The sequence below is a fragment of the Zonotrichia leucophrys genome, chromosome 26 (genome assembly GCF_028769735.1).
Source record: "Zonotrichia leucophrys gambelii isolate GWCS_2022_RI chromosome 26, RI_Zleu_2.0, whole genome shotgun sequence".
Lineage (NCBI taxonomy): Eukaryota > Metazoa > Chordata > Aves > Passeriformes > Passerellidae > Zonotrichia > Zonotrichia leucophrys.
In genome coordinates, this window is record NC_088195.1 from 7,351,009 (window position 1) to 7,361,130 (window position 10,122).

At 62.0% G+C, this 10,122-nt stretch overlaps 3 protein-coding genes across 13 annotated transcripts in view; 2 read left to right on the forward strand and 1 right to left on the reverse strand.

Annotated features, from left to right (window-relative positions):
- Positions 1 to 3,244, forward strand: part of CELSR2 (cadherin EGF LAG seven-pass G-type receptor 2) — a 30,719-nt gene extending 27,475 nt beyond the window's left edge. For 2 of the 4 annotated variants that reach the window (XM_064733256.1, XM_064733258.1), the window contains exons 31-35: positions 227 to 315; positions 407 to 550; positions 1,094 to 1,300; positions 1,374 to 1,602; positions 2,770 to 3,244. In XM_064733256.1, the coding sequence (XP_064589326.1) occupies positions 227 to 315; positions 407 to 550; positions 1,094 to 1,300; positions 1,374 to 1,602; positions 2,770 to 2,797 (697 nt within the window). In that variant the 3' untranslated portion in view covers positions 2,798 to 3,244. The remainder of the gene's footprint in view (positions 1 to 226; positions 316 to 406; positions 551 to 1,093; positions 1,301 to 1,373; positions 1,603 to 2,769) is intronic. The other 2 variants (XM_064733257.1, XM_064733259.1) reach the window with 2 other exon arrangements.
- Positions 3,245 to 3,348: 104 nt separating this feature from the next.
- PSRC1 (proline and serine rich coiled-coil 1) lies at positions 3,349 to 6,930 on the reverse strand. Of its 6 annotated transcripts, none has more exons than XM_064733265.1 (6): positions 6,860 to 6,930; positions 5,634 to 5,671; positions 5,495 to 5,552; positions 4,703 to 5,054; positions 4,099 to 4,504; positions 3,349 to 4,012 (listed from the first exon to the last, which is right to left on the reverse strand). In XM_064733265.1, exons 2-6 carry the CDS (start codon positions 5,647 to 5,649, stop codon positions 3,897 to 3,899), a joined length of 948 nt encoding a protein of 315 aa, XP_064589335.1. In that variant the 5' UTR covers positions 5,650 to 5,671; positions 6,860 to 6,930; the 3' UTR covers positions 3,349 to 3,896. The 6 variants fall into 6 exon arrangements, with proteins under 6 accessions (XP_064589335.1, XP_064589336.1, XP_064589333.1 ...); XM_064733266.1 differs by having other exon boundaries at positions 6,765 to 6,900; XM_064733263.1 differs by having other exon boundaries at positions 5,634 to 5,680; positions 6,765 to 6,900.
- A 132-nt stretch (positions 6,931 to 7,062) lies between these two features.
- PPIL1 (peptidylprolyl isomerase like 1) lies at positions 7,063 to 9,931 on the forward strand. Of its 3 annotated transcripts, none has more exons than XM_064732933.1 (4): positions 7,063 to 7,199; positions 8,357 to 8,511; positions 8,591 to 8,659; positions 9,644 to 9,931. In XM_064732933.1, the coding sequence occupies exons 1-4, from the start codon at positions 7,144 to 7,146 to the stop codon at positions 9,862 to 9,864; spliced, it is 501 nt and encodes a 166-aa protein (XP_064589003.1). In that variant the 5' UTR covers positions 7,063 to 7,143; the 3' UTR covers positions 9,865 to 9,931. The 3 variants fall into 3 exon arrangements, with proteins under 3 accessions (XP_064589003.1, XP_064589004.1, XP_064589005.1); XM_064732934.1 differs by having other exon boundaries at positions 7,159 to 7,292; XM_064732935.1 differs by lacking the exon at positions 7,063 to 7,199 and adding an exon at positions 7,293 to 7,426.
- The last annotated feature ends 191 nt before the right edge of the window (positions 9,932 to 10,122 follow it).

Genomic DNA, 10,122 nt, shown 5'->3' on the forward strand with positions numbered 1-10,122 from the left:
GCAGCACTACAGTGGCAGGGTGACATGCACATGCAGTGGTGAGGTAGCAGGGTGGTCACAGAGTGGGGGGTTGAGGGGGTGTTGGGGTGAAGTGGTGGCAGAGGTAGGTGGTGGGTGTCAGTGGATGAATATTGTGTCAGTGGATTGGTGTCAGTCAGTGGGTGACAGTGGATGGTAGGTGTTTGTGAATGGGGATCAGGTGTTGATGAGTATTGTGTCTCCACAGGGAGGACTCAGGTCTGGCAGGCAGCCCGGGGCCAATTCCGCTGCCCGAGCCTGGGGGGCTCTTCCTTGGCGCTCAGGACCAGCCCGAGGGTACGGCCTCACCCATAGGGCAAGTGCCCCTAGCCTCGGCCCAGGGGGCAGGAGGTGTCTCTGGGCGCCTCCTGACCTGTGACCCCCCCAGAGCACGACACAGAGTCGGACAGTGACCTGTCCCTGGACGACCCAAGTGGATCCTATGGCTCCACACATTCCTCCGACAGCGAGGATGAGGTCCCCCGTGGCTGGGACCCCCTGCCCGGGGCTCCGCCGGGTCCCCCCGGCCCTGGTAACACCCCCAGGGGGCACCCCATGGAGATGGGGGACCTTCAGCCTGGCTGGGTGCTGATGGGGGCACCCAATGGGTTGGGGGAGGTCCCTTGCCTTATCCAGGACAGTGATGGGGGGCACCTGGTGGGGGTAGGGGTCCCTTGTCCAGTCTGGAGTGGTGATAGGGCCATTGAATAGATTTGGGGGGGTGGGAGGAGGTCTTGCATCTTGGCTGGGTCCTGATGCAGGAGGCACACAGTGGACAAAGGATCCCTGGTCCAGCCTGGAGTTCTGATAAACACAGTGGGTATGAGAGAGAGGGTCCCTTGCCTGGTCTGGTGATGGGAGACACCTAAAAGGTTTGGGGGTTCCTCATGCAGTCAGAGGTGCTGATTGGGGCACCCAGGGGGGAAAGATGGCCCCTTGTCCACTCTGAGGTGTGGATGGGACTGATGCAATGGGTTTGGGTGCATTTCTCACACTATGTGCTGATGGGGGCACCCAGTGAGGATGGGAGGGGGTCCCTGGTCCTGCCTGTCCCAGCTTCCTTCCTTCCCCACAGGTGACCCCCTGGTGCCCCCGGGATGCCCATACTGGCCAGGGGAGTTTGTGACAACAGCGAGCGAGAGTGAGGGACCAGGAGGTAGCGAGGGGCTGCGAGTGCAGCCAGCAGGGGGGCAGGGACACCCCTGGGGTGACCCCCCCCAGCCCAACGGTGAGGCACTCCCCAGGAACCCCCTGCTGCTGCCCCTGCCCCACCCCCACAAAGGTATGGGCTGCCATGGCATGGGTGGGCACTCCAAATCTGGCCTCCCCACCCATGGGTGATGCTGTTCCTGCAGGGATACTGAAAAAGAAGTGCCTGCCCCCCATCAGTGAGCGGGGCAGTGCTCAGCACCCTGGGCCACCCCCACCGCCTCCTGCTTGCACGGCTGCCTCCTCAGGCAGTGATGTGGGCCCCCTCCCCGTGCCCCGGCCTCGGCAGAGCCTCCAGGAGCAGCTCAGCGGCCTCACCCCCATTGCCATGAGCATCCGCACAGGCACCGCTGACGAGGACTCCTCTGGCTCTGAGTGAGTGCCCACCACATCTGAGGGGTGCTCACTGGGAGTTCTTTGGGTGCCAGGATGCCCTCTGGGCACCTCTTGGGTTTGAGGGTGCCCTTGGGGTGCCAGGGTTCCTGTTGGGTGGACAAGCAGTCAAACACCACTTGTTGGGTACCCTTTGGGTGCTTATCAGATGCAAGGATAGCTGGGTACCAGGGTGCCCAGGTTCCTGTTGCACTCCCATTTGGTGCCAGGGTTTCTCTCAGGTGCCAATTGGGCACACATTGGATCCAACACTTCTTGGCTGCTCATCAGGTGCCACAGTAATGACTGAACACCCATTGGGTACAACATTACCTGTCGGGTATCCATCAGGTTCCAGGGTTCCCTTTGGGTGTCCACTGGGTGTCAGGGTGCCCAACGGGCGCCCTTTGGATGCCCATCAGGTGCCAGGGTTCCTTCTTGGGTGTTCATCAGGTCCCAGCAATCCCTTTGGATCCAATGAATATCGGGTGCCAGATCCAATGAATATTGGGTGCCAGGGTGCGCATTGGTGCCCATCACATGTAGGGTGTTTGTTGGCTGTCTGTAGGGTGCCAGGGTAACCAACAGGTGACCATTAAGTGCCAGTATTCCTCTTGGGTGCCCATGGGGTTTTCCACTAGATTCCTACTGGGTGCCCATTGAGGGTTGGAGAACCCACAGAATACCCACTGGATACCCACTGAATACTCACTGGGTGTTCTTCAGGTCTAAGTGCACCCACTGGATGCCAGCTGACTGTCTGTGGGTGCCCATTGGATGCCCATTGTGCATCCATTGACCATTATGTGTCCATTTGGTGTCCACTGACTGCCCATTAGGTGCCTAATGACTTCTGTGTGCACACTGGGTGCCCCTTGGGCCTAATAGCACCTGCTGGGTGTGCATTAACTGTTCGTGAGTGTCCACTGACCACTGGGTGCCCCTCGGGTCTAACAGTGCCCATTGGGTGTTGGAGTGCATGTTGGGTGCCCACTGACTGTCCAAAGGTGCCCGTTGACCACTGGGTGCTCACTAGGTGTCAGGGTGCCCATTGGAGTGTTCACTGGGTGCTGGGGTGCCCACTGGGTACCCCTGACCACCCACAGATGCCTAGGGCAGAGGTGGCACAGCAGCACTAACTCTACTCTTTTCTCCCCCTCTACCCCCCAGATTTCTGTTTTTTAATTTTCTCCATTAACCCAAGGGGGCTGGGGGCTCCCCCCCAAACCCCACCCCACCATCTCCCCCCAGGGGTTGGCGCTGGGTGCTGGGAGGCACAGAGGGCACCCTGGCATCCACCTCCTCCATCATGCATCTGTCTGTCTTGTTTTTTATTCTCCCCCCATCCTGCACTTTGTATCCATCCCCCCCCTCCCCCATCTGTCCGTCCCCCCACCAGGAGCGACGAGACCTCGATCTAATGGGGACCCACCCAGCAGGCAGCCCACCCACTGTGCCAGGGACACCAGGACAAGGAGGGCACCAGCATGGTGGGGGCGGGGGGCAGAACACACCAGGACTGGGGATGCACAAGGACTGGGAGGACATCAGGAAGGAGCAGGGAACCACAATCATCCCCTCAGTGCACTTTGCATCCTTGCAGGGATTGGCACCTTGGGATGATGGCACAGGGTGCCCCTGTTGTCCCCCCATGATCACCCCCAGCCCCTTTGCCCAGCAGAGTGTTTTATTTAAAAAATACATGAAAATACAAAAAAAAGGAATTTATAACCAACTCCCCCGTTGTGCCAACCCTCCTTGCCCTCCAAGGTGCCAACTCCCATGAAGGTGCAACCCGTCCCATGGTGCCAACTCCCCCAGGTGGGGAGCATGTGGAGGGGGGGATCAGGTAGGGGTTACAGGGAAATCTGGGACCCCCCCTGCCCAGAGGCTCAAGTGGGGGAACCCAGGGATGGGTGTTGGGGGGATGAGGGGCCCCTGGGTGCTGGGGAATGTGGGGGGTTTCCTACTGCTGATGAGACCTTTTGTAATTAAAGCAAAACTCAATGAGTGCCTCGGCTCATCCCTGGGGACACCCCTGGCTCTGCCACCCCAACGTCAGCTGGTCCCTGGGGGTTCCAGCTCTGCCCTGTGACCTGTTAACCCAACGGGTGCCTTGGCTGCTCCCTGGGGGCCCCTGGTGCTGCCTGCCTCCTTCCAAAATCCAGTGGATGTCTCAACTCATCCCTGGGGTGGCCTTGGCTCTGTCCCCCCCAGCCTAGGTACCTTAGCTGGTACCTAGGGGGGGTCTGGGTGCCCCCAGGGCCTCTGGGTGGGTGTGGGGTGGTTTGGGGGTGTCACCTCGGGGTGCTGCTCACCGCCGTCTTGCGGGAGGACCGCAGGCGGGTGGGAGGGGGTCCTGGTTTGCACCCCAAGGCACCAGTTGTGGGGGCTGCCCGTGCTGCCCCTGCACCTGCAAAGGAGAAAGAAGCCACATAGAAACTGAGGCACGGGGGATGGAGCATCCCCTGCGTCCCCCAAACCCCATTACATCCTTACCTCTGGGGTTGGGGGTCCTCCCACCCGCTGCTGGAGCCCGAGGGGACAACTTGGGGAGGGCAGTGGGTGCCGGGGAACAGCCAGAGGGCACAGGGGTGGTGGTGGTCCTGGTGTGGGGCTGGCGGGTCGGGGGGGGACAGGAAACTGTGCCCCCCCTCACCTTAGCCTGGCCTGGGGAGAGAGGGGGGATTGGAGTCTGGCCCAGGAGCCCCCGTGGCCATGGTGTCCCCATTCCCTTGCCATAACTACCTGCTGTTCCCCCCTGGGGGGGCTCTGACCTGCCCCGGGCACCAGCCCTCTGCCCCTGGGGAGGGCATGGCCGGGGTGGGCCCGCACGGCTGGGGGGGAGCCCCCTGCTACCCAAGGGTCCCTTTGCCGCTGCTGTGGAATTACGGCTGGGAGGTGCCTGAAAATAGAGCGGGGGACATGGAGACATCATTCAGTGAGTGCCCCCTCACCCACAGGGCTGGGGGGTTCACAATGCCCCTTGGAGACAGGGGGGCACTCACTGCCCCCATCTAGGATGGGTTTGGGGGGGATCTGGGTGTTCAGCACAGGTGGGACACAGCCACACTGGGACCCCCTACCCCTGGGTCTCACCTACCTTGGGGACACTGGTGGCAGCAGAGGCCCCCCGGGGCTTGGCGGGGGGGCGGGGGCTGGGGGCAGGGCCCTGAGACTCCACGGTGGGCAGGAGCGCCCGTACCGGGCTGTCCTTCACCACGAAGGTCTGGCGGCGGGGGCTGCGGGGTGTGCTGGGGGGCGTGGAGGTGGGTCCGGGGGGGTCTCCGGGAGCGGGAGGGGGCAGGTGACAGCCCTCCAACTGTGCCGCCAGGCGCGTGGCCTCCCGCACCATCTCTTCCAGACGGGCCCCACTCAGGGGACTCCAGCGCCCATTGCTGCCCCCGTGCCGGCACCCCCTGCCCGGGCTGTCCTCATCCTCCTCTTCCTCCTGGCTGCGGATGGGAAGGGGGGAGGGGGAATGGCTGTGTCAGCCCCCCAAACACCGCTGCCAAGAAGTGGCAGGAACCACCCCCCCCCCCCCCCCATGCCACCCAGAACCTCATTAATTGTGTGACACGTCCCCCAGGACGCCCAGAACCACATCTATGAGGGGGACATATCCACAGGACCCTCAGAACTGTGTTCATGGGGTGACATGTTCCTTAGGACACCATCTTTGGGGTGTGATGTCCCTCATGGCCCCCAGGACCCCAGCTATGAGTTGCACATCCCCCACAATGCCATCCATGGGGTGACATGTCCCCTAGGACATTGACAATGAGGTACCCTGTCCTCCACGTCCCATCCTATTCCCCACGTTCCCAACTACAAGGTGTCTTGTCCCCCCTGTTCCCATCCATGGGGTGCCCTTTTCCCCACCACCCTCCCGTACCTGTCAGACGGCGACAGCACACCGAAGTCGAAGCTCTCCTCGGTGACAAATCGAACATCTAGGGGACACTGGGTGTAAGCCCCAGCCCCCCGTGCCAGGGGGGAAACACGGGGGACATGCAGCACTGGTGCTGCCATACCTCGGTCCTCGGCCATCGCCTCGGGGCACCGGGGCCACCTGTGGGAGCTGGGGGGGGTCACCACCGACCCCATCGGGGTTCCCCACCCGTGCCCCTACCCGCCCCTCGCCGTGTCCCCAACCCCCCACGGGGGCCCGGTGGCACCAGCCAGCGCGCGGGTGACACGGCCAGTGCCAGGCGCCGCTGGGCTCGGTGCCACCGGGATGGGGACAGGGATGGCTCCGCCAGCGCCAGTAGGCGGGGGTGACACCGGCGACCCCCGCGCGGGGAACCCACAGCCAGCACCCCCAGCCCGGGTGTCCTCAGTGCCACGATGGAAAGTCCCAGCCCCGCACCCTGATCCGTGCGAGTCCCCAGTGCCACAATGGTGGTTCCCAGCCCCTATCGGGGACCCCAGCCTAACACTGAGGGGGCCCAACCCCGCTGGGAGGTCATAGCCCCACACCCAGGGGAGCCCCTGTTCCACACCCAGAGGGTCCCAGCCCCACACCCACACTCCGATCCCGGGGGACCCCCAGCCCCACACCCCGATTCCGGAGGATGCCCAGCCCCACATCTTGATCCTCAGGGGGTCCCATCCCCATGCAAGAGGACCCCATTCCCGTACCTAGAGATCCCAGCCCTTCACCCCCAGTCCCTTAGGGACTCCAGCCCCACACTGACGGGTCCCAGCTCTGCATCTCGATCCCGAGGGAGTCCCATCCACATTCCTAGGCCTCCCAGCTCCCAGCCCCCATACCGGGGGGGGTCTCAAACCCAAACTCCGACCCTGGGGGTCCCATTCCCACTCCTGGGCCTCCCAGCCGCACACTGTGGAGTCTCAGCCCCATTATGGGGCGATCCCTCCCCCACACCTGGTGAATCCCCCAGCCACTCACCCCCAGCCCAGGAGACCCCAGTCCCACATTGGGGGGTCCCAACTCCAAAGTAAGAGGATTCCAGCCCCACCGACGAGTCCCAGCCGCGCACCCCAATCCCATGGTGACCCCAGCCCCACACTGAGAGGGTCCCAGCCTCCACCGGGGGTCCGGGCCCCGCAGCTCCAGCCCTGGGGGTCCTCAGCCCCTACCAGGGGGTCCCAGCCCCTCACCCCGACCCCACGTCTTCCCATCTCTGCATGGCGTGGTTTACCCGGCGCTCCGCGGCCCACCCGATCTCCCCGCCGGTTTCCCCTGTCCCCGGGGGTCCCGGTCTGCCCTCGTCCCCCCTCTCCCCTGCCACCTCACCGCCCCCGGCTCCCGCTCGTCGCGCGCGCTGAGGAGGCGTGGCCTAACGAAAGGGGCGCGGTCTCGTTCGAATTCCCCCTCCCCTTGCGGCTCAATCGCTGCGCGCCCGCCCCGGGTTCCGATTGGCCTGCTCCCTTTAGGTGTTCATTCTGATTGGCCAGTCGCCTCGCCCTTCGTCTCGCTGATTGGCTCTTCCCCTCCCCCACGCCCCGCCTTCAACAGCTGGGGGTGTGGCCCGGAAGCGCGGTGCCTGAGGGTCGTTCCGCCATCGGTGCCTCCGCAGCATGGCCGCCGTCCCTCCCGACTCCTGGCAGCCGCCCACCGTTTCCATGGAGACCACGTAAGGGGCGGGGCATCGCCCCGGTACCGGCACCGGTACCGGCACGGGAGGCCCTGCCCACCCCTTGTTCCGCCCCCTTCCGCGGCACTGGCGGTAAATCGGTGTCCGCTCCTTCTCTTCCCGGCTTCCGTGCAGCCCCGGTGTTCTTGAGTCCCTGATCCTCCCGGTACGGGGCAGTCCCCGGTGTCCGTGAGCCCCCGGTACCAGGCAGACCCTGAACTCCACAGGTGCTAAGAAACTCTCAGTGTCTCCAGAACGGGACAGCTCCGTTATCCCCCAGCATGAGCCAGTCCTGGTTTCCGCCCCGATACTAGAGGGCCCCTGGTTCCCTCGGTCTTCCCCCTGGTGTTCGTAACCCCCAAGCCCCTCGGTATCAGGCAGATCCCAGTGATCCCATGGTATCCCGTTAGCCCCAGTGTCTCCCGATACCGCACAGAACCAGCCAGTCCAGCTTGTTTCCCCTGGTACCAAGAGCCATCCATGTCCTCCTGGTGTCCCACTGCCCCCCATCCCCTCTCACCCCTGTGGTCCCTGTCCCTAACTGGCCCTGGGGGATATGGGGGGGAGTGAGGGATCACGTTGAGGTGTTTCCTGTTACCCATCCTTGTTCTTGTTCCCATTCCCATTACCAGTATTCCTATTTCCCATTCCCTGGATGGGCCTGCTTGGTGCTGGAGCTGTACTAACAGCACAGCCCCCTGACTTTTGTCTCAAACTGGGGTTAGGGAGTCACAATTCTTGCCCTGCAGCTGCAAGAATTGACCCTATAGGTGGAAGAGTTTACAGCAGGGTGACCCACCCTGTCTCCTGTTCCCATTCCTGGTGCTGTTCCCCATTCTCAGTGTCATTCCTGTTCCTGGTTTTCCCATTCTCAGGATGGGCTCTCCAGTGCTGGAGCTGTACTGGCAGAAAAAGCCCATAGCTTTGGTCTGAAACTGGTTGTGGGAATCACAGTGTGATGATCCTGTCTCCAGCTCCCATTCCCATTCCTGCTGTTCCCATTCACAGAATGAGCCTGCTGGTGCTGGAGCTGCACTGGCAACACAACCCCTGGCTTTGGTCTGAAGCTGGGGATGTGGATACCACTTTGGGATGTGGGGATTACTTCCCCATTTCTGATACCTTTCCCGTTCCCATTCTCTGTGTTCCCATCCCAGGATGGGCCCACTTGTGCTGGAACTGTACTGGCAACACGCCCCCCGCACCTGCAAGAACTTTGCTGAGCTGAGCCGCCGCGGGTACTACAACGGCACCAAGTTCCACCGCATCATCAAGGACTTCATGGTGCAGGGAGGGGACCCCACGGGTACTGGTGAGCACAGGCCTCTGAAATCTTCCTGGGACCTGCTCTGGTGCCAGGGGTTCCTGCTGACCCCCTAATTCCCCTGCAGGCCGTGGTGGCGCCTCCATCTACGGGAAACAGTTCGAGGATGAGCTGCACCCGGACCTGAAGTTCACTGGTGAGTGGGGCCAGCACTGGGAGAGCACTGGAGGGACATCCCTGGGACCCCAGGACCCCACCTATAGAGGGGCAGGACCCCTGAGAACACACTTGTGGAATGGGATGGGATGTCCCCTGTGTCTTCATCCTGGGAGTGACATGACTCCCAGGACTCCAGTCATGGGGTGGGCATGTCTCAAGGAGGCTGGTCATGGAGTATGTCCTCCAGGACCCTGGCCATGAGGTGGCATGTCTCCCCTGTCCCCCAAGATCCTGTCTATAGGGTGACAAGTTCTCTGTGTCCCCAAAACCACATCCATGGAGTGACATGACCCAAGGAGCTTTGCCACGGGATGCTCTATTTCCGCATTTCTGATGTGACATGTCCCTGTGTCCCACAGACACCAGGATCCTGGCGATGGCCAACATGAGGCTGGACACTAACAGGAGCCAATTCTTCCTCATGTTCCCCTAAGACCTCTCCATTGGATGGCATTTTCCCCATAACACCAGAACCTCAGCCAGGGGATGACATGTCCCTGAGACCCCATCCATGGTGTGGCATGTCCTCCATATCCCCCGGCCCCTGTCCCTGAAATGGCATGTCCTCCAAGACCCTGTCCATAGCATGGCATGTCCCTCAGGGTGCCAGGATCCTTGGCCCATGTCCCACAGGCACTAGGATCCTGGTGATGGCCAGTATGGGGCTGGACACCAATGGGAGCAAGTTGTTACTGATGTCCATTAAGACCCCTCTGTCAGGTGACAGGTTCGTCTGCAGCCTGTCCATGGAGTGACATGTCCCAGGGATCGTAGCCATAGGATGACGCCCTCCAGGATCCCAGTCTTGGAGTGACATGTTTCCCATGATACAGGGGTCTTGGCCATGAGATGACATCCTCCCATGGGATGACATGTCCCCTATCATGCTGGAACCTTGGCTGTGGGGTGGCATGTCCCCTGTATCTCCATCCATAATGTGACATGTCCCCATGTCTCACAGGCGCCGGGATCCTGGCAATGGCCAATGCAGGGCCGGACACCAATGGAAGCCAATTTTTCCTGACACTGGGCCCAGCACAGTGGCTGGATGGGAAGCACAGCATTTTTGGGAGGGTGTGCCAAGGAATGGGGGTGCTGGGGCGCCTAGCCATGGTGGAGACTAACTCCCAGGACCGACCCCTCGATGATGTAAAGGTCATCAAGGCGTATCCCTCGGGATAGGGGTTGTGGGGTACCTCCCTCCAAATTGTACTGCTCATTTATTTGTAATAAAGGAAGTTGGATGTGATGGGCTCCCTCACAGAGTGGTGGTTTTAGGGGGAGGTGGGGGAAATGTCTTTGGCATAGTGGGGTCTGGGAGGTTGTGAGCCCCCCCGAAAAGGGTTTGTGGGTGCCCTTGGAGGGGTGGGTGTCTCTCCTTGGGGACATGGAGCTCCCAGTGGCCCCACTTCCTGGGCATGCAGAGTGGATGCCAGAGAC

What these genes read in the sequence shown, in the direction of transcription:
- PSRC1 (XM_064733262.1), bottom strand. Translation starts at nt 5,706, where the DNA reads ATGGGGTCGGTGGTGACCCCCCCCAGCTCCCACAGGTGGCCCCGGTGC. An exon ending in GGCGATGGCCGAGGACCGAG is followed by an intron (nt 5,553 to 5,633) that starts GTATGGCAGCAC and finishes AGTGTCCCCTAG; the next exon opens with ATGTTCGATTTGTCACCGAG. An exon ending in GTGCTGTCGCCGTCTGACAG is followed by an intron (nt 5,055 to 5,494) that starts GTACGGGAGGGT and finishes TCCCATCCGCAG; the next exon opens with CCAGGAGGAAGAGGAGGATG.
- PPIL1 (XM_064732933.1), top strand. Translation starts at nt 7,144, where the DNA reads ATGGCCGCCGTCCCTCCCGACTCCTGGCAGCCGCCCACCGTTTCCATG. An exon ending in AGGGGACCCCACGGGTACTG is followed by an intron (nt 8,512 to 8,590) that starts GTGAGCACAGGC and finishes ATTCCCCTGCAG; the next exon opens with GCCGTGGTGGCGCCTCCATC. An exon ending in CCCGGACCTGAAGTTCACTG is followed by an intron (nt 8,660 to 9,643) that starts GTGAGTGGGGCC and finishes CATGTCTCACAG; the next exon opens with GCGCCGGGATCCTGGCAATG.